This window comes from Lepidochelys kempii, chromosome 23, assembly GCF_965140285.1.
Source record: "Lepidochelys kempii isolate rLepKem1 chromosome 23, rLepKem1.hap1, whole genome shotgun sequence".
Classification (NCBI taxonomy): domain Eukaryota; kingdom Metazoa; phylum Chordata; order Testudines; family Cheloniidae; genus Lepidochelys; species Lepidochelys kempii.
Window position 1 is genome coordinate 12,036,461 of NC_136402.1, and position 21,918 is coordinate 12,058,378.

Below are 21,918 nucleotides of genomic sequence, written 5' to 3' on the forward strand. Positions count from 1 at the left end.
TAAATTGGTTAGTCTCTAAGGTGCCACAAGTACTCCTTTTCTTTTTGCAAATTCTATCATGTTAATAGAATTAAACTTGCACTGGAAAATAAATATTTCTCTACGGGCAGAGGAACCAGAGATGTTGACCACAAAAGAGGAAGTAAAGAATCAGAGAAAGCCAACCCAAGAGCAAGAAAAGAAAAAAAAATACATGTCTTAACAACACTGATACTGTCTTATTGCCTTAACACTGTTTTTCAAACCAAACAGACTGTTCCAGTACAAGAAGAACCAAGAATAGTCAAGGCAAATCAGATTTTTATTTTGGGACTGAACTCAAACTTGCCTGTTGCTCAGGATGCAATTATAACAATGATCTGGCCTCAGAAAAGAATAAAACCAAATCAAGGACTGCTGGTAGTTGGCTGTTGTGTTTGGAGCTTTAAGGGGAAAGGAATTGGGAAAAAGAAACAAAGAAAATCCCCCAGCAGTTATTTGAGGTCAGTTGGATTTTGAAGTGTATATAAGAAAGCTTTAAAAGAGACTGAAGATCAGAGCTGGTTAAACTCCCCAATGTTTTCCCTGTGGGAAATTTTGAACAAATACATTTCATTTGAAATGTTTCAGTTTTTCATGGAAAAAATTCAGAATGAAATTAAATGACCATTTTTCTTTTTCAATAGAACATTTTGTTTCAATCTGGGGTTTCAGCCACCACAATATTCATTTTTTGCTTTTTCCTTTTTTTTTTTTTTTGAGTTTTGGTTTTCTCTAGCTTTCTGTCAGTTTTCTCCTTTTTACGTTGTTTCATTTCTTTCCTTTTTTTCACCGTAACTTTTCCAAAATTAGAAAAGTTTTGCAAAGTAACTGAGTGCAGGGAAAAAAAAAACAGGAAAAAAAATAAAGAAGCAAACAAACCTTAGACCTCACTCAGGCAATCTATTGCATTCAGTGGCAAAAAAAAAAAAAAAAAAAAAGGAAAAAAGGAAAAAAGACAGAGAAAGTGGAAGAGATAAAAATCCAAATGTTTGATTTTTTAAAGATGTCCTGGTTATTAAGAAATGGAAGATTTAAATCTGAAACGAAACAAAACAAAAGTATATTATTAGTATCCCTTATGGTGACATCATGGAGATATTTTAAAACAAATAGCCTTCCCAACATACAAGATGTTTAAGCACAAAAAGGGAAAAGCTACTGTCCAAAGTGTATCCCCAGGAGTCACCAATAAAGCCCGGCCGCAAACCGGCTCTGTACTGAGGCACCTGTCTGTGGGAGAGGGCAGGGCCCCGCGCACATCGCTCATCTTGGCCTCTCCCGTTGGCTCGTTTAAACGAGGAGCCGCCCGGTGCGCGGGCTTTGGGGAATGTCAGTCTGAGGCGCGTCCCTCCCTCCACTCCTCGAAGGAGGATCCTGGGAGCCAAACTCTGATTACAGGGATGTTCCAGGTGCCTCACACATACACACACACACGTATTCTTCCCCCACGAGACAGTCACGTCCCCCGCCCTGTCCCCAGAAATCACTTCTTGCCCCTTCCTCAAAATCACGTGTTTCCCTTTACCACCATACGTCAAAATCATACTTGCTCCTCCCGCCCCGAAAATCACTCGTTGTCCCTCCCACCCAGGGGCGGCGAGTTATACACACTCGCGGTGCCCGGGCTCCAGCAATATACAGCGCCCGGGGTCCCGGCTCCACCAGCGTGTGGGGCCGGCTCTTTCCCCCGGATCCGCCTGCCCCGCGCCCCCGCACCTTCCCCGAGTGTCCCGCGGCCCCCACTTGCTGCCCCCGCGCACCTGCCCCGGAGCCTGCAGCTCACAGGGACTCTGCTCTCCGGGCTCCCGCATCAACTGCTGCCGCAGGGTCCTAGTGCCCCCTATTCACTGATGGCGGGGCAGGCTGCCCTTACCCTGCCCTTCCGCCCTAGCTCTGAGCCTCTCCAATATCCCAAACCCCTCAACGCCAGCCCCAGCCAGAGCCCTCATCCCCCCGAACCCCAATCCTCTGCCCCAGGCCTGAGCCCCTCCCACACCCCAAACCCCTCATCCCCCCGCACCCCAACCCTCTACCCCAGCCCTGATCCCCCTCCTGCATCATGAACTCCCCAGCCCTCACCCCTGCACCCCCTCCTATCCCCAAACTCCCTCCCCCTTCCCACACACCCCCTCCTGCCTCCAAACTTCCTCCCAGAGCCTGCACCCCAGTCCTTCACACTCCATCCCAGAGCCTGCACCCCAGACCCTCCCCACCCAAACTCCCTCCCAGAGCCTGCACCCCCACCCCCAGCCCAGAGCCTGCACCCAAACTCTGTCCCAGAGCCTTCACCCCTCACCCCCTCCTGCACCCCCAGCCCAAAGCCTGCACCCAGCACCCAAACTCCATCCCAGAGCCTGCACCCCAGACCCTCCCCACCCAAACTCCCTCCCAGAGCCTGCACCCAAACTCCGTCCCAGAGCCTTCACCCCTCACCCCCTCCTGCACCCCCAGCCCAGAGCCTGCACCCAGCACCCAAACTCCATCCCAGAGCCAGCACCCCAGACCCCCCCAAACTCCCTCCCAGAGCCTTAGGCAGGTGGGGGGGCGGAGTTTGGGGGGCGGGTTCTGGGCACCACCAAAACTACAAACCGGCCACCCATGCGAGTCCCACCCCCAAAATCACTTGTTGTTCCTCCCACCCCAAAAAGTGCTAATTGATCCTACCCCCATAATCACTCACTTTCCATCCCTCATCCCAAAATCACTTACTGCCCCCCATCCACAAAAATCAACTCCTGCACCTGCCACCCACACAATGTGGCAGCTGCCCTGACCAGTGTCTATCTCCCCCTGGCTATTGCTATCCCTGGTGCCAGGACCTGGGTGTGTCTTGGCTCTGGGCTAGGATCCCTACAGGGGGCAGATGGGGGCAGGAATGTTTGCATGGTGTCAGGGGTCTGCATGGGCTGTATCTGGGCAGGGGCTGCTGGGTATGAACTGGCCCTTGCATCCTGCGGGACCCGGACCAGAGCAACGGTTGGAACCAGCCCAAAGACACGTGGGGATGGGTGGTTCCATGGCAGCTGGCAAATGGCAGTTGGTTGGGGGAGGGGCTGGTGCCTTAGCCCAGCCCTGGGGGTGATGGGGGAAGGGCTTGTGCCTAAGTCTTGCTCTCGGGGTGATGGGAGGGAAGCAGCTAGCTACTCTGCCTTGTCCAGAGGGTGACGGGGGGAAGAGGCTGTTGTCTCAGTCCAGCCCCAGGGGTGACGGAGGGAGGGGCTGGTGTCTCAGCCCAGCCGTTTTACTTTTCACTAATGTCAATATTATGATCATTGCATAAAACAGCTTTGCTTATTTTGGGTATTTGGAAATAGTAAGATTGACTGTACCCACTCTGATAACAAAATTTGCTACTATAGCACAGTATGAAGGGGTAACATCCTACTGGATGTGATGTGACATATATTATGATTTAGTTGGGGATTGGTCCTGCTTTGAGCAGGGGGTTGGATTAGATGACCTCCTGAGGTCCCTTCCAACCTTGAGATTCTATGATTCTATGATTCTGGTATGTTCTTGTAGTGGTCAGTCTATTAACCCTGCTGTCTTGGACAAATTACAATTTTGTTAACCAAAGCTTATCTACATAAATTCCCCTTGTAGTTTCAGGTGAATAAAGAGTTAACATTCCTGTTCTAACAGCGTTGTACTTTGTACTTTGCATAAGGAAGTAATTGATATTTGAGTTCCTTATGTTTGTGAAGTCTTTTGGGGTGAAAAATACTTCAGTAGCTGTAAATTGTTACTACATGGCCTGATTCTTGAAGGCTCACTCATAGGGACTTCCGTACTTCTACTATGCTCCCTCTTTAAATAGGATCTTATACAAGGTGCGTGACTATCATCTGAGTAGCAATTCAATCAGCATTTCTGGGGAAAGAAATGCAGCAAATTTACAAGACAATATAAGGTGAGTTTGAAGATGAATTTTTTTTCTTTGAAATTATTTTTGTGTTTGTGAAAAATTCTTATCTGAGCTTTCTGCCCCTGCTCTGCCTCTTTTCCCGAGGCCCCCACCACTCATTCCTCTCCGCCCCTCCCCTGTCACTCCCCCTTAAGGCAGGAGGGGGCAGAAAGGAGCAAATGGCAGTTGGGAGGTGCTTGGGGGAGGAGGAGGAGAGGAGTGAGTGGCGGTCTGGTGGAGCCTTGGGAGCGGAGAGGCGCAAGCGGCAGGCAGGTGGGAGGGAGAAGCCTTGGGGAAGGGGGCAGAGAGGAGCGAGTGGTGGTGGGGGGCCTTGCGGGAGGAGGCAGAGCAGGGGTGGGAAGAGGTGGAGTGGGGGCAGGGCCTCGGGGGAAGAGGCTCAGTGGGAGCAGGGCCTCGGGTCGGAGAGGGGGTGGAGCATGCACCGTCAAAAACAAAAGTCAGCGCCTGTGTATTTGAGATCAATGGAAACTAAATCCCTTTATAATATCTGAGCAGAAATAGTAAAAGAATAAGCACAAATTCCCCAACCGAGATCTAGAGAGACCACTTTGGGGAATGTCAGGTTATGTCTATATAAGCCTCGTCCCGCAAAGGACCAGAGTACTACTAATTTGCTCTTTTACTTTTTCATGGGAACATTTTTCTGTTAGAAACTTGGCTGGGACAATTGGCACATTTCACATAGTCCAGAAGAGTCATTGAATGGTGCTAAGTTTTTGTCACCCACAGCTTGGTCTGCTTTTGATCTATGCTGCCACTGACATTTTGTGACCCCTTCCCCCATAATTTCCTGCAATTGTGAACATTTAAATTGATACATATAAAAATGTTAAAAACCTATAATTCTGCAAAACTCTGAAAATTTCAATAGATAAAAATAGAATAAAGTAATTAAAAATAAACATTGATATTATACATCAAAATTATTTTAAAAAATTGAATTCTGCCAAGTCTAGCCCTAGCTCTGCTGTCCACCTCCCCATGCTGGCCAGCCACAAAATAAAAAACATTTAAAATGAATCAGTGTTTCATTTCTTAGTAGCTTATTTCTGACAGCTATTTTCCTAAATGGCCCATTGTTATTCTGGACTGCTGGTTAATTAAGGGAATAAATACAATGTTCACCAGGATGTCTCACTTATACTGGGATTTTATATAAATCTGGGGCTTTATTATACTTGCTTGAAATATTTCCCACCGTTAAGAAATAAGAAATTTTGCCATGTAACCCTGTTGCTGACCCTCCTGAATGTAATAAAAGATAAGCAAAATCTGAACAACAGGTGACTATTTGCCCTCTCTGAGAGTCCAATTCTGCCGTGTAAGTGTTCGGAATCAAGAAATCACAGTATCTTGCCGCAATGGTCAACTAAAGATGATGTCCAGCAATACACAGCCTTCTCTACTTCTACAGCCTCCTCCCCACAATAGTATTTAATGCCAAGATATTATCTTAGGGCCTGATTCTGCAACCCTTATTCATTGTCAAGTTCTATTATAAAGCCTTTGTATGAAATATAGGTTCAAACTCTGAGAAATGATTCTTTAAAAATGGTCAGACTCCATATTTAGTGTCTCTCAATGACTAGTGAAAATGTGTTCTGTCTACAAGTAACCAGGTGCTCTGCAAACTCAGCATGAACTCTGAAAGTCAAGCTGGGCTCTTGCTGTTTCATGAATGATCGGCAACGAATATTGACACTGAAAATTCAGTTTATAGTTCTGTTGCTGATGCATGAACCAGAAAAAATCCAACTCAAAATGTACATGTTAAATTTACCCTGGAAATCAGATGAAAAGCTGTTAGGTCACAGAACACAGGTGTTTCTTGCATAACACCTTTCTTAATAGGCAGCACACTAGTGTCTATATTAGCTGCAGTATTTACAGAATTGTTATTGTATAAAACATTCTCTACATCATAGTGTCCCACCTGCTAACTGGCACAGAGGCCAATAGATGGGAAGATATGACTTGCTCACAGTCTTCAAGTATGTACAGGAGAAAAAGATGTCTGATAGTAGAGGGCTCCTTAATTTAGGATTAAAAAATCATGAGACCTACAGCCTGGAATCTGAAGATGGACACATTCAGAATAGAAATAAGGTGCATGTTTTTAACAGTGAGGGTAGTTAACACTTGGAACAAATTACCTAGGGATGTGGTGAATTTTCCATCACTAAAATAAGACTGGATGTCTTTCTCAAAGAGATGCTACAGCTCAACCAGAAGTTATCAGCTTGATGCAAAAATTGCTGGGAGAGGTCCTCTGGGCTTTCATACAGATCAGAGTAAATGATCTCAGTAGTCCCTTCTGGCCTTGAAATGTAGGAATTTTCAGATGTGCATGTACTCTTACCTGAGTAAGGGTATAGCAGGAGTCCCTACTGGGGGACTAGTTTGTCTTTAAGGATTAGGGAACCCTTCACTTCATCTTTTGCTGGATAGTTTGTGACAGTCTGACTGCACCTTGGACTTTAAAAGTAAGAGGTGGGAAGTGGTTTAGGGAAGCAGCCTCAGGGCCCTCCTTGATGTCATTTCCACTCCTAGAGCCCTGGGTTGGAGCCTGCTAGAGAGGGAGGGCCCAGGCTATCATACCAGGCAGCTGTGAGCAGCTTTCCCTACCCCCTGAGATAAGGGGAACAAGGACACTGGAAGCCCTGCAGTAAGAGTGTGAGGGACTACAGCCACTCCAACAGATGCCTTGAGATCTGTGGGAGGGCCCCAAGTTGCTGGGACATTTCCATGTTTGCAAAGCCAAAGCTTAATCACCTCTGAGGGCTCACTCATCCTTATCCTTATGGGGGAGATTGTGCATTAAGACAATTCATCATTGTCCTGCACATTGTGTAATCACATACACCCATGTACAAATCTTGGTGATCTGTGGATTCTGGGAAGCAGGAGGGGGTAGGATGCAATCTACACACAAACACTGATGGCATTTTCTTTCATTCACCTTTAGTCCCCTCCCTCACATGTTTCCTGAGTGCTTTTTCATGCCCTTTGCCCACACCTGCTTTTTATAGTCCAACGGATTTTGGCGGGCTTATTTGTGTCTGCTGAGAGAATTCTGAGGTGAGTACACAGATCTGCTGTATGTGAATGTCATTTATAATCCAGATAAGTGATTTCTAAAATATGTTTCTTATATTTATGTAGCTTTGGGATTTTAAAAAGTTACTTCTTGTTTCTGGAGCAACTGGAATGACTAAGATTAAAGTTTAGATGCATTGCAGGGATGTTTTCGTAACTGAAGCTATGAAAAAATTGCAATTCATTCATAAAACAGTGGTTTATAATTGGAAGGAGTTCTGTGCAAATACAGAGTTTGGACCAACATTTATCTGTATTCATTGGATCTTGCTGAATGGGAAGATGAGAGAAATAGATACTAATTTCCTTGTCACATAATGTTTGATTTAGAGTTGTAATGCTAAGGGGAGGTAGGCACTTCACTATTTTATTTTATTTTTTTTCAAGAGAGGAAAGTTGTAACCAAAACCACTCTCCTTTTGCTATCGGAGCTTTAAGGCAGGAATCTGCTCTGAGGGAGCTGTGGAGATGGCAGAACTAGATGTGTCTTTAGAGCTGTCAAATACAAAAAGGACTTTCATTCTTAACAATAGATTATCACATTGGAAAGTATATCTTGGTGTAAAATATACTACTGCATGTGCATGGGATGGGCAGGCAGTTGGTGAAAAGAAGAGGGAATAAAAAGGGGCTTGTGAATTTTTCTTCTTGCGTTGTGTTTAACTGGAGGTGCTTCAGAGGAGGAGATGCATATTTCACAGGATTAACAGCATTGCTCTACTGGTAGTTGGCAGTTGTCTTTGGAGCATAAAGGGGGAAGGAATTGGGAAAACAAACAAATGGGGAAAAAAAAAAACCTTAACAGTTTTTTGGGGTCAGTTGGATTATAAAGTGTATATAGGAAAGCTTTAAAAGAGACTGAAGATCAGAGCTGGTCAATCTCCCCCAATTTTTTTTTCTATAGGAAATTTTGAACAAATATATTTCATTTGAAATGTTTTAATTTTTAATGGAAAAATTCAGAATGAAATAAAATAAATTTGTTCAATTTCTATAGAACATTCTGTTTCAATCTATGGTTTCAGGCACCACAACATTCAGATTTTGCTTTTTCCTTTATTTTGAGTTCTGTTTTTCTCCCTCTTTCTGTCCGTTTTCTCTTTTTTACATTGTTACACTTCTGTCCTTTTTGTTTTCTGTAAATTTTCCAAAATTGGAGAAGTTTTGCAAAGTTACAGAGTGCAATAAAAAACAACACAGGAAAAAATATAAACAAGCAAAGAAACCCTAGACCTCACTCAGTCAATCTATTGCATTCAGTGGCAAAAAAGGAGAAAAGAGAAAGAAAGTGGAAGAAAAAGAACTCCAAATGCCTGATTTTTTTAAAGATGTTCTGGTTATTAAGAACTGGAAGATTTCGACTTGAAATGAAACAAAACAAAATATATATTTATTATCCCTCAGGATTACATCGTGAGGATTTTTTAAACAAATAGCCTTTTTTTGATTTTATGATTTTTAACCATAAAAAGGGGAAAGCTAGTGTCTAAAATTTATCCCCATGAGTCACCAATAAATCCTGACTGCAAATTGGCTCTGTCATTAGGCACCTGTTCCTTGGTGCCTAATTACAGCGATTCTTCACATCGCTCACCTAGGCCTCTCCCACTGGCTTGTTTAAACAAGGAGCCACTTAGTACGTGGGCTTTTGGGAGTCTCTAACTCTTAACTCCTGAAGTCTCCCTGGGCTGCATAGGGAGTCCCCCAACATTTGGGGAGTCCTCTGATGCAGAGCAGGAAACCTGCAAATCCTGAGAACCCTGGGTCCCAGGCCTTGGTGCCATCTATATGGCAGTGCCATCCTAGAACCATGGATCCTGGAAGCCCAGACTCTCCTGAAACTGGTGAGGTGTGCTGTTTCCGTGAAATATTTTGGTATTGACAAATCAACATTTTCTGATGCAGCCCCATTGTAGAAGAATTCCTGACCAGCTCTAGTTGTGTGTAAACCTCATGCCACAGTTTGTGATGTTTTCTATTTCCATTGGCAGAGAGTTGGATGGATGATATTGCAATCACTTCACAATGACTGCATGGATCAAATCAATTGCCATCCCATTTCTTTATATCATCAGCAAATGTCTTTGGGGTAAGAACATCATTTTTCCTAAGTACTGATCAGGAAATAAATTCTGTCTGTGTAATCCCTGTGTATGGAAACCATGATGTAATCTGAAGTAGGGAAACCCAAACCAAATGTGGGAGCTCTAATGGCACTGAGCTGGGATTAACATCATTGTGTGCTGGAACCTGTCTACCTCCCTGGTTGTTTTTACATGCTCTCAGGTGTATGTAAAGTCTCAGTGACCCTGCCTCATTAAGCAGGGGGAGTAACCATACATTGTCTCTGTCTGAACACAATGCTAAAATTCTCATTACTCACCCTCCTCAACCTATGAAAAAGTACTGAGAGCCATGATTAGGATGAAAGCACAGTGACACTGATGCTTAGATGGGAATCATAGAATCATAGAATAGAATCATAGAATACCAGGGTTGGAAGGGACCCCAGAAGGTCATCTAATCCTACCCCCTGCTCAAAGCAGGACCAATTCCCAGTTAAATCATCCCAGCCAGGGCTTTGTCAAGCCTGACCTTAAAAACCTCTAAGGAAGGAGATTCTACCACCTCCCTAGGTAATGCATTCCAGTGTTTCACCACCCTCTTAGTGAAAAAGTTTTTCCTAATATCCAATCTAAACCTCCCCCACTGCAACTTGAGACCATTACTCCTCGTTCTGTCATCTGCTACCATTGAGAACAGTCTAGAGCCAGGACATTTACCCTGTCCAGGAGTATTGTTTGGAGAAGTCTAAAATAACAGAATGGTTGTTAGTATTCCAAAGTGACAGAAAAATTGTTACACACAGACACACACACACTTCACACAATGGTGGCCAGGTACAATTGCTTTTTCTGCACGCAAGGATTTCTCCCTCCTACTTCTTACAGAGGCACAAGCCACCCAAAGGGTTGGGCAGAAAGCAGGACAATAACTAGGCTTAGATTTTTTATCATTAAATGCTGATAAATGTTGATTTCTCTGTATGCACACAAGCTGATGAAAAATATTTCTATCGCTGCAAACTATTCAGAGATACAAAGTAAGAAATTGGAGTTTGATTTCAGGCTAAACTTTTGATATATTCTGTTGACAATTATGTTTTAATGCTTATAAGCTTTAACTTTTTGAATCACAGAATATACTGTCATTAAATAATAATCTGGCCTGATCCCATTGTGTGTCCCTCCATAATTTCCTGCAACTCTGAAAATTTAAATTGATACAAATACAAAAATTCTTAAAACCCATAAGTCTGCAAAACTCCTAAAATTTCAATAGGAAAAAAATGATAAAAAATAAACATTGATATTATCCATCAAAATTATTTAAAAAAATAGAATTCTGCCAAGTCTAACCCTAGCTCTGCTGTCCACATCCCCATGCTGGCCAGCCACTGAGAGGAGAACACACTGTAACATCTTCAATGATGGCACCGGTTTCTGCTCTGCCTGGAGCTTCAGGAGGGACTATGCATCCTGCACCTACCCCTCAGAAGTTCAGTCTGTGCCACCTCGTGCTCAAATCTGTGCATAGCTGAGCTACCAGTGAGGACCTCAAATGCTCTCTCCATTCTGAAGGGGGATAATTAGGTTATCATTTCTACCATGAAACATAACACTGCTGTTGTGTCTCAGTAATTGTGTCTAGTTTTTTTTGTTCTCTCAACATCAATATCAAGCTTTTGAAGAAAATCAATGATCATGATTTATTTTCTTTCTTGCAGATGGTTTTACTGTCACTGTACATGTTGATCCTGCAATTGCCTTGGTTGGACAAGGTGTGATGTTGTCCTGCCAGCCCGGAGGCCACAACCCCACTAACGTTCAAGTGCATTGGTATAAATGGGAAAGGAGCAAAAATATGACGTTATATTTTTACAATAGCACAGAAAATGGTACTGAGCTGGGCCGGGTTGGGGACCAGCACAGGAGTGACGCTCCCAGAGGACGATATGAAAATGGAATCGTTACGGTGAAGCTCTTTCCAGTGCAAGTAGAAGATAGTGGGCAGTATGTGTGTGCGGTGACAAATGATGGTGTCTATCAAGAAGCTATCGCCCAGGTGATTGTTGCAGGTAAGCATGGATATTTTCATACAGAAGTGTTGCTGGCTGTGAACAATGCTGCACTTATCACAGTGGCACTGATTGTCCATTGCAGTGCACTGTGTGTGGCCAGCTGTGTTTCCATTTAATCCTTTCCTCCCAATAGAAAGGGTTCAACGGCTGGCAAGGGAAGGAGAAACAGCATCTGTTGTAGACGAACATCCATGTGTGTGCAACGTTATGGGAGGTGGGCAGAGGCAGCGCAGGACTGGGAGTCAGGGAAGCTTCAGCAGTTTGGTGTCCATCTCGCATAGTATATGCAAATTATACCCAGTGTATGCACACAACATGAACACATCATGTACATTTTCTCTGTCTTTTTGGTAGTGGCATGTGCAATTCTCATCCACCTGCCTTGTGTGTGCTGCTGACGCACAACAGCAATAAAATGAATAAAACGCAGGGGCAAAGCTGGGCCATTACCTCCCATCACACACACATATGAATCCAGGCAGTACATTACAGAGTCTGGTGGAACTGTGAGGTCACTGTCCACCTGTGGTTTGTACACACTGCCCCTGATTCTCAGTTACACTAAGGCCCTTTTACGTGGAAATGTACCGCTGACATTACCCCTTGTACAGAGAAGGTTCTCCTTGGCCAGTGTAGTGCTGATGTAAGGGCTCTGTAGTGGCCTTGCTTCCAGACGTGGTGTAAGGGGCATGTCAGGATTGTGGGAGAGAGGGAGCAGGCTAAGGGCTGGTAGGGGTATGAGTAGTGTAATGGCCCTACTGTCAATCAAACCCCAAATCAAATCAAATACTGTCAATCAAATCAAATAAAATCAAAAGTTTGATTGACAGTAAGGCCATTATACTACTCATACCCCTACCAGTTCAGAAAACTGGTGGAGGCTGAAGCCGCAGGGGTCCTAAAAGAAAGGGGGGCTGGAAAGGGTGGCTCTGATCAGGCCTGTCTAGGTGTGGAAAGGGGTACCTTCAAGGATGCACATCAGCTCACGTGTAAACAAAAGGGTGGACAGCGCTTGGGGGATAAACAGATGTCTGCCAAAAAGTTCCAGGCCAGGGTCGCTGTAAAAATTTTAAAAAGGGCTAAAGAGGTAATGAGGAAAAAAAACCAAAACTTGTATAATGGCCCTACTGTCAATCAAACCCTAACCCCGCCTCTTGACCCATTCATAGAATCATAGAATCATAGAATATCAGGGTTGGAAGGGACCCCAGAAGGTCATCTAGTCCAACCCCCTGCTCAAAGCAGGACCAATTCCCAGTTAAATCATCCCAGCCAGGGCTTTGTCAAGCCTGACCTTAAAAACCTCTAAGGAAGGAGATTCTACCACCTCCCTAGGTAACGCATTCCAGTGTTTCACCACCCTCTTAGTGAAAAAGTTTTTCCTAATATCCAATCTAAACCTTCCCCACTGCAACTTGAGACCATTACTCCTCGTTCTGTCATCTGCTACCATTGAGAACAGTCTAGAGCCATCCTCTTTGGAACCCCCTTTCAGGTAGTTGAAAGCAGCTATCAAATCCCCCCTCATTCTTCTCTTCTGCAGGCTAAACAATCCCAGCTCCCTCAGCCTCTCCTCATAACTCATGTGTTCCAGTTCCATTTTTGTTACCATTCGGTGGACTCTCTCCAATTTATCCATTTTATCCATTGACCCCTTAGCCCCGCCCCCAGCTTAAGGGGGCCCTACCATCAATCAAACCCTAGCCCCGCCCCTTGACCCCTTAGGCCCGCCCCTTGACCCTTAGCCCCACCCACCAGAAGTCCCACCCTCATGAGTTATTACTTCCGGGGTCAAGGCCGCCACATGACCGGAAGCAAGGTGTGTCATGTGGTATGGAAAGGATTTAAGAAATCCTCAGCGGACAGCTCATCCCTAGTTATACTACATGTATGGTAGCAAGGTGTGTCATGTGGTATGGTAGTGGAATAAGGTATGGAAAATGGTTTATGGAGATGATTTTAAAATAAAACCGGTTGTTGCCCCTTTTCGAAAAGGCGACCACGTGAGACTATCTAAAACGAAAGGAGCTTTTGAAAAAGTTTATGAACAGACATTTACCGATGAGATGTTCATAGTGGACGAAGCCTTAACCAGGGGTCAGAGACCTGTATACCGATTAAAAGACTATGAGGGTGAGACAGTTACTGGATCTTTTTACCCTGAAGAATTACAAAAAGTAAACCCCAAACGAGACAGGATTTACAGGTTTGAAAAAGTTCTAGCGGAGAAAGGAAAAGGGAGAAAAAAGCAACTACTGGTAAAATGGTTGGGGTGGCCTGATAAGTTTGACAGCTGGGTGAAAGCTTCTCAACTCTGTGACATTTAGACGCAAACAACAAACAAACAAAAGTTATTCCTCCCCGCAAAGTCAGAGAAGATGAGCGACGGCGGGTTTTACATTACTTTGCCCAGCAACGCCAGCTCTGCAGTTTTTCCCCAAAACACCAGCTCGAACTTTACAATACGGCTAATTAAGCCCTTGGATCTCCGGGGTGCCTGGGAGGTGGGGTTAGTGGAAATACAATACCCGCACAGCTGGAACACTATCAACGAAGACACCCCTTTTGATGTCACCTTTGGAGATATGGCATGGAGTTTCATTCTACGACGAGGTTATTATGCGTCCATACCCGATTTACTGGATCATATGAACAGTATCATAGCTCGTCACCCCGGACTGCCTGAGATGGTCATGAACTACGACCCTGTGGATAGAAAAATTAGACTTAAATCTGCCACTTTTACTTATATGTTTTCTACCAGCGGGGAGCTAGCTAACATTCTGGGCTTGGGCCCCAAACACAGCGTCCAAAAATTCCCTTTCTCGGAAGACATTACAGGGGGTTTTAATTCCTTGTATCTGTACACGGATATCGTAGAACATCAGTTTGTGGGGGACTTTTCTGTTCCCCTGTTACGTTGTGTCCCTGTCCAAGGAAGGAACAACGAGTTTGTCACCATCACCTACCATAAACCTCATTACGTCCCTATCAGTAAACACCACATCGACACCATTACCATTGAAATAAAGACAGATCAGAACAAAAGCGTCTCATTTCGCTTTGGCAAGGTGATCATCAAGCTACACCTGCGCCCCCGGAGAGAGCGAGTTTTCTAAAAAAAAGCAAAACAGTATTATGGCGACCCCAACGTCTACAGAAACTATTACAAAGCCCAGGCGGGATACACCCTTCCCGGATATCATGGGGCCCCCATGATGTATGGGGCAGGCGTGGGTGGAATATTCCGTAGCCTCTTTTGAAAAGCCGTACCACTTTTGAGGAGGGGGCTAGAGATTATTAAACCCCACATAAAAACCGCCGCTCAAAACGTAGCTAAAGACATGGTAGGTCACGTCTCCCGCGCTGTTCTGGAGAAGGTGGGGAACACAGCTTCACAGGAAGGATCGGGGCTGATGTACATTAAAAGGAGGAAGAAGAGAAAGAGAAATGCGTCATACCCGCGACGCGCAGGTCCTCCGAAACCCTTTAAAAGAAGGGCTTTGACCCGCAGGGTCGGCCATAAGCGAAAGTCCAAGAGGAAGCCTGGGCGAAAGAGGAAACGCTCGCCGGCTGATACGAGAGATATATTTTAATCAACATGGCTTTCGTTCACTGCGGGTCTGAAGAATGCACCAAATCCGAACTAGACTTGTTCCAAATAGCCCCTACGCAGACCAGCATTAAGAAAAGCATCTACATTGAGGTGCCACCTCTGTCGGCCGTTACGGAGTCTGCCCCCATTGACTTTTTTTATAGCAGGGAATGGCATAGATTATATGGATTTAAACAACACACTGCTGTACCTGTGTTGCAAGATTGTAAAAGGAGACGGAACTGAACTCGAAGCGGACGCCGAGGTGGGCCTGGTGAATTACCCAGTGGCCTCTATTTTTAGTCAGCTGGATGTCACACTCGGAGACTGTCTTGTAAGCCAAAGCAACAACTGTTACCCTTACAGGGCCTTTATAGAATCGGTGCTCAATTACAGCAACGACACCCTCGCCACACAATTTTCCGCTGGCCTCTTTTACAAAGACACTGCCGGACAACAGGAAGACACAGACTTGGATGGCGAGAATCTAGGGTTTGTGAGGCGTGCAAAGCTGACCGCTCAAAGCAGAACAGTAGAGCTTCTGGGTCATCTACACAGCGACCTATTTTTTCAAGAAAAAAACTATTGTTGAACGGAGTGGATGTGAAAATTAAACTGACGCGCAGTAAAGATCCTTTCTGTTTAATGGGCAGCGGAACTGAAGGCTTTAAACTGCGCATTCTATCAGCATCCCTTTTTGTGAAGAAAGTACGGGTGGCCCCGAGCGTTCGTCTGGGGCACGCCGAGGCCCTGCTTATCGCTAATGCCAAATACCCCGTGGACCATGTGGGAATGAAAGTGTTTAGCATCCCTGCGGGCAGCAGGGTCAGTAACCAGGAGAACCTGTTCTTGGGACAGTTACCCAAAATGCTTGTCCTGGGGTTCGTGGATAACGATGCCTTTAGCGGAAGTTACGCTAAAAATCCCTTTCATTTTAAGCATTACGATATTAATTTTGTGGCCTTGTATGTGGATGGTGAGCAGATACCGACCAAGCCTCTGCAACCAGACTTCGAGGCAGGACGCTGCGTGAGAGAATACATGAATCTGGTACAGACGGCCGGTAAACACATGAAAGATCGTTCTCTGTTAATCGGCCGTGAGGAGTTTGCACAGGGTTACACCCTGTTTGCCTTTGACCTGTCCCCCGACCAGGAATGCGCCGATCACTATTCCCTGATTAAAACCGGGAACCTGAGAGCAGAAATTCGTTTTGGGAAGGCTTTAACCATTACCGTCAATATGATCGTGTATGGGGTTTTTGACAACGTCATAGAGATAAATCAGAGGAGAAATGTTCTGTTTGACTACATGTGAACATGGACACCGTGCAGCTCTCACGTGTCTTATCAACGGACCCTTACACGAAAAAGAATTTCTTAGACGTGTTTCCCTGCGATTGGCTCCCTGGCGGCAAGCTGTCTCAGAGACCCCTAGGTTTTGGTGGTCAACACGCATCCACACAGCCGACCGGGTGAACACTGGCTTGCCGTGTATCTGGTGGAGCGTAACCTTGGAGAGTTTTTTGACTCATACGGGCATCCCCCGAACAGTGTGTTCTTTCCTAAAAGCATTATGAAATTTTTAAACAAAAATGCCACAGACATTGTGTTTCACAACAGACAATTACAAGACCCCAGCTCCGTTGCCTGCGGCTGTCACTGCGTGTTTTTCTTACACCATCGTAGCAAGGGTTTATCTTTTGACCGGATTTTAAAATTGTATTCTAATGACTTAGTGCAAAACGATCGGACGGTGATGAATTTTGTAAAAAATAAATTTAAATACTTAGCCATGCCTAGCCTTGCTCAAAGCATGTTTCAACAAGCCCAGACATGCGTATCTTGCAACGATTTTCATAGTCATGTTACCCAATAAAGCACCCCAGGTAAGGGGTTAAAGACAATCGATGTTTGGTGTGGTTTTTAAAACAAAAAACAAAAAACACAATGACCCAATTCAGAAATGTTTTATTTAAAGCAAAACATTACCAGTTTTAAAAAAAATAGAATGAGAAAAAGATCACAAACTGAGCCATTCAGCTCTTTTAGCCAATTTTCATTTTTTAGATGGCAAAAAAGGGGTCACTGTTTCTTGGTCCACTCCGGTGTCGACGATCGAGGCCTTGAGGCGTTCCAAAAGATCTCTGTTGGTCGCGTTGCCCATGACGGAAGATGGTATGTTCAGTTCCGCCATGGCCTTCATAAACACATCCCATCCTTTAGGTACATGTCTGCTAGGAACAGAGTGCGTCTGGGTGACGGCCCTGACTAAGTCGAGCATGTTAGAACCATTAACCACAGAGCCTTTGTACACAAAAGACCCTTTATCGGTCCATGAAGAAATGTTTTTATCTTGGCCCAGCTTATTTAGCAATACTGATGCATTTTTCTTATAACGCTTATTCACGTTATCCAACACCTCCTGAGCAACAGAGTCTGAGGTCTTTGGTGTTTCGGAGGGTTTGGCAGTCACACTCTGTTCCTGTTCTGGTAGAAACAGACTTATTTTTCCTTTGTCCATATCGCTCTGCTTCACGTACGTTAGGTACCTTTGAAGCACGGTGCTGTAAAGTTTAGCCTTTTCATATTCACCTAAGTCAGTTCTTTGAAGAACAGATTTCATTTCAGCATCCAGTAAGCATGTTGCGGTCGTTCTGATATTTTCCTCTGCCGGAGGGGGAGCACTTAATTGCTCCAACTGCCGGCTGGGCACCAGGTACATTTTTTCTGCATACTCCATTATCGATTAGTTAAAAGTCCCGTTATCAGAGGGATAGCAAAACTTAACAGGGGTCCTATAAACCCCCCAGACTGCTTCACCAGACGCTTCTTTCTTTTAAGTGAAACCCTTTTATTACACAAAGTTTTTATAAGCGTGTGTTTCTTTTTCAGCACACGCACTTGCTTTGGCATTAAAGGTACGTTTCCTTTTAAGGTGTTGAGCGCTATTTCTGAGATGGCTGCTACTAGATCGTCAGAGGCTGAGCACAGTATAGCCCTTCTTTGCTGCGGGGACGATTTGCTAAGTAATTTTAAAAGGCCCAGGTTTCTTTTCACGCAGCTAGACATGTTTTCAGTCAGCACCCCCGGCTGCTAAAAAGGGGCCTGCCAATAATTCATCTCTTTTTATACTGGGCTATTGTTCTTTTTAAAGTATAAACTGCCGGCCAGTCTGGAGGGAAAAGACCAGTTCTTAGCCTATAAGCTTCTGGTGTGGAAGCATTTAAATCCACCACCAGGTAGCCATAAGGCCTTTTGGTAGCATCCTCAAAAGCTTCTAGAAAGAACTGAGCTTTGCCGGGGTACATTTGCCAAGCGAGTGTAGCAATTTGTAATCTGTCCCTGGGGTTTTTTAACAGAACCATGTATTTTGTGTTTAGGTTAATAGTGCGATTCTTCTTTCCCTGGCAAAATACGTTCTGAACTATATACATAATGCTCAGGTTCCTGTGATGCACGTACTTGGTAAAGGCTTTCTCGATTTCATCGCTTTCACTAGCGGAGTTCATCAGATCGTCTATGATAATCATGTTCACTTTATTGGTAGGAAACAAACGGTCATCATCAAAAGCATCAGGCAGACCCTCCACAAAATTGATAAAGGGGTATTTACAGAACAGTTCTTTATACAGAGGTTGCCAACAACTGTAACACCACACAATATTCTCAGGCGTAACAGACAATGTTTGTTTGGCATTATCCAATACATTTTTTATAAAGTAACTTTTCCTGCAGTTGCTAGGCCCCGCGAGAATTGCAGAAAAGGGGTGTTTCCACCTCGTATCCATTTTTCAAAAGCCGTAGGGCAGGGTTTTAAACCCTTCTCCTAGGACCCTCTTGTTGTAAATGACTTTCTGTGTTTTTTTAAGTGTTTTTGTCTCTATTTGCCACTGATTTTTGTTTCTTACAATAGAGGGTTGCTGCACCTCTATCTTTTTTGAGGGGTTCTCTCGCAGACCCGTGCAATAGTTCAGGACTAGATCTTTCAAACTGTCAAAGTTGATCTTTTCACAGTTTGCTACGTTCAGGGTAATACCTTTGACCTTCATACAAGCCTTTCCTCCCGACAGTTTATACCCGTATGTTTTTGGGCCTGCCGACACAAACTCGGTGATGTGTTGATCTGGTGGGATCTCGCTCGTGAGGTCCCCTAAATAATCCCCCAGAGGGGGATTCCAGGCCCCCTCCCTTTTCACAAATATCACCGAGTCAGTGTCGTGGTACAGGCACCGCTCTTGCAAGCCGTCTAGGAGGTTGTATAGTTCTAAGCGGGCATAAGCGGTGGTGAAACAGGCTATGAAAACATTGGTATTGCCAGAGACAGAATAACGGTCTTTTGCGTGCTTCCAAGATACACACGCTGTTTCATCGTCGATAAACTCACAGGATGAAACCTCGTAGTTGGGGGAAAATAGGTACTGAAAGAGTTTGTCGGGGTCTCTCACGATGCTGGTATTGGGTAGGTTGGTTCTTTGGCCGAATTTACCCCACAGAGAATTTAAAAACAGTTTAGCAATTTGGCGTTTAGCGGGGTTTAGCCTGATCTCATGTCGGCGTAAAAGCACGCCTTCTTTCTGGTAGAAATCGTTAACATACTTATTTTGTTTGTCTTCGTCTGTGCACCAGCTGGGATACCCTGAAGCCTCTTGTTTCTGACGGAGGTGTAATTTTATGTTCTCCGAAAAGAGTTCATCAGATTTTTCATTAAAATGCCAGATTTCATAGATTTTAGCCACCACGTACCCCTTCGCTATGGCTGCGTTCAATTCCACAGTGCACCAAGTCCCCAGGATGGCCCTCTCCTCATCAGTGTGGGTGCACGTCTCCCGCTGCATGGTTTCCGCGCAGGTTCGGCATAGCGGGAACATAAGCTTGCCGCCCACTCTGACAGGTAACAATGGGAAAAAGAGGCCTCGTGGGGGGTACACTTTAACTTTTGCAATTCCAAAATAATTTGCAAGGGGTCCAAATTTGTCATAAACTATATCGGGGTGCCCGATAGGGTAGTCTTTGGTTTTGTTTACAAAAGGGTACAAGCTGGTAAAATCATAATAGTGGATTTCTTCGCCGGGCTTAGGTTTATAATATAGACGGATGGCGTTCGTCCTCCCCCCCAAAAAGAGCATCCCTAGGCATGAGAGGTTGGGGTAACTGGGCTCGGTTTAAAAAGCTCACAAGCTCCCTGTCTGTTTCTTTCATCACCACCCACTCGTGCTCCCAAAGAGTCCTCACTACAAAACCAAGCCGTTTTAGATAGTCGGTCTTGAGCTGCGTCTTGTAATAAAGAAACCCAAAAGTTGTACCCATCATAGGGTTTTGTGCTTTTTCACAATGACAGGTGACACAGCCGTGAAAAAAACACCCATTAAACTCAAAGGCTGTGTGTACCCCGTCAATATTGGCATAACCATCTAAAAAGTAGGGACCTACTTGTAGTTCCCCACCCTGTAAAGCGTGCCGTATTTGTATATGTTCTTTTTGAGAGATATACAACAGCCACTGGATAGATGGGGTCGAATATCTCTTTTTCTGTCTGTGATAGTTGTCTGGAGGGAGAAGAGCTACCGTGTTAGGCTCCAAAAACATAAACCTGTACATAGCCATGCAGACGGATGCCAGCGTTATGTACCGGAACGGATCTATACACAGTTTTATCTCGGTGAATTTACCGGGTTCTCTCTCTACTAGATCGACCTTCTCCGTCATATTCATAATTTCTTTTCTGTATAGGATACAAGCCTGTCTCAAAATTTTTACATCCTGCTGGCAGTAATACGCAAGCTCTTTCTGCAGGTCAAAAGTCTCAGAGCTGTGGTCTTGATACCAGTCGAGAAACTCTGCTTTTTCCCTGGGCATCATGCTTTCTACACCATAGTGCTCCACACTGGGCATAGGCCCCACATAATTTTGATTTTCTAAAGTGTTAAAAAAATGTGGAAAATACCCTTTGCAACCTTCAAACCCCATCGCCTGTGGGAGCTTGCTAAGCTTCATGGGCAAGAAGTTTAAAGAGTCTATAAAACGAATGCCAAGGGCCTTAACTTCCACACACATTAGTTTACTGCCCTGAGTGATCAGTTCTATGCACATCTTTTCCTTCAGTAACTGTCTAATGCAGAAATATGCATCATAACCTTTGGAATTGTGCACTAGGAACGTGTAGTCCCAGAACTCTTTGCCAATAAAGGTCTTAACAAACATAGAAAGACATTCGTCACCCTTAAATTCCCAGGATTTTTCCGGCTTTAGGGACATCGCAAAAATATAATTGGGAGTGTGCAACCCTGTCTCCTGCATGCATTCAAAATCATAAAAAATATACTTTTCTGATGATTCGGGCTTTCTAAGGCTGTCCATAAAACAGAGGTGAACATCTACATCTCCAACGATCAAACCCTGACACTGCTTACAGCGCCTCCCTTTACACCTGTGCCGCTTGTCCACGTACGCCTGACACTTATCGCCCAAAGTTTTAGACAGGCATTCAACTTGGTTTTTTGACGCACAGTTGACATGTCTGTCTAAACACTCTTTGGACCGACAATACAGTTTACAGCTAGGACACCTCAGCTGCACACCCACGTTGTCAGAGCATGTTGCGCTCAAGCAGAGATGGCAAGAATGGTCGTGACTGTACACCGTGTGGCAAAACTCACAGTAATTTTTTGCTCCAAACAACTTTTTCACATCCAGAACCCCATAGTAATGTTCATCGTGCAACAGGATAAAATAAGTCTTAGGGTACACGGGGACCCCCTTTTTAAAAAAAACCCCAGCCACCTTTCACCGCATACAACACCACCTGTATGTTAACTCCTAAATGCTGTTCAAACTTTGCTACGTCACTGAGCATAACCTTTTTTTGATCTGACCACCCCAGTTTCTCGTGCAACTTTCTCGCCTCTGCTAACAATTCCGCATCCGTTGGTTTATGACCAGCCATGACGGCCAAGAGCCCTCCCGCAAAACATAGATTGGTACCGGTGTAAGTCAGGTCTACTAAGCATTGTCTCTTTTTATGAATAATCTGACTACTAAGGATAGAAATTAAAACTCTTCGAGCGCCCCCACCCCTATTTTTTACAACTGTCACAACGAGGCGCAACGTACCATCGAGATGCAATTCTCTATTGCTCTG

General features: G+C 44.6%; 1 protein-coding gene across 7 annotated transcripts in view; it reads left to right on the top strand.

Moving 5' to 3' along the window:
* Nucleotides 1–3,729: 3,729 nt before the first annotated feature.
* Nucleotides 3,730–21,918, top strand: part of LOC140902055 (butyrophilin subfamily 1 member A1) — a 74,507-nt gene continuing 56,318 nt past the window's right edge. For 6 of the 7 annotated variants that reach the window (XM_073321696.2, XM_073321693.2, XM_073321692.2 and 3 more), the window contains exons 1-3: nt 3,730–3,931; nt 9,034–9,131; nt 10,830–11,180. In XM_073321696.2, coding sequence (XP_073177797.2) covers nt 9,068–9,131; nt 10,830–11,180 — 415 coding nt within the window. In that variant the 5' untranslated portion in view covers nt 3,730–3,931; nt 9,034–9,067. Of the gene's footprint in view, nt 3,932–6,945; nt 7,025–9,033; nt 9,132–10,829; nt 11,181–21,918 lie in introns of those variants that run through there. The other variant, XM_073321690.2, reaches the window with a different exon arrangement.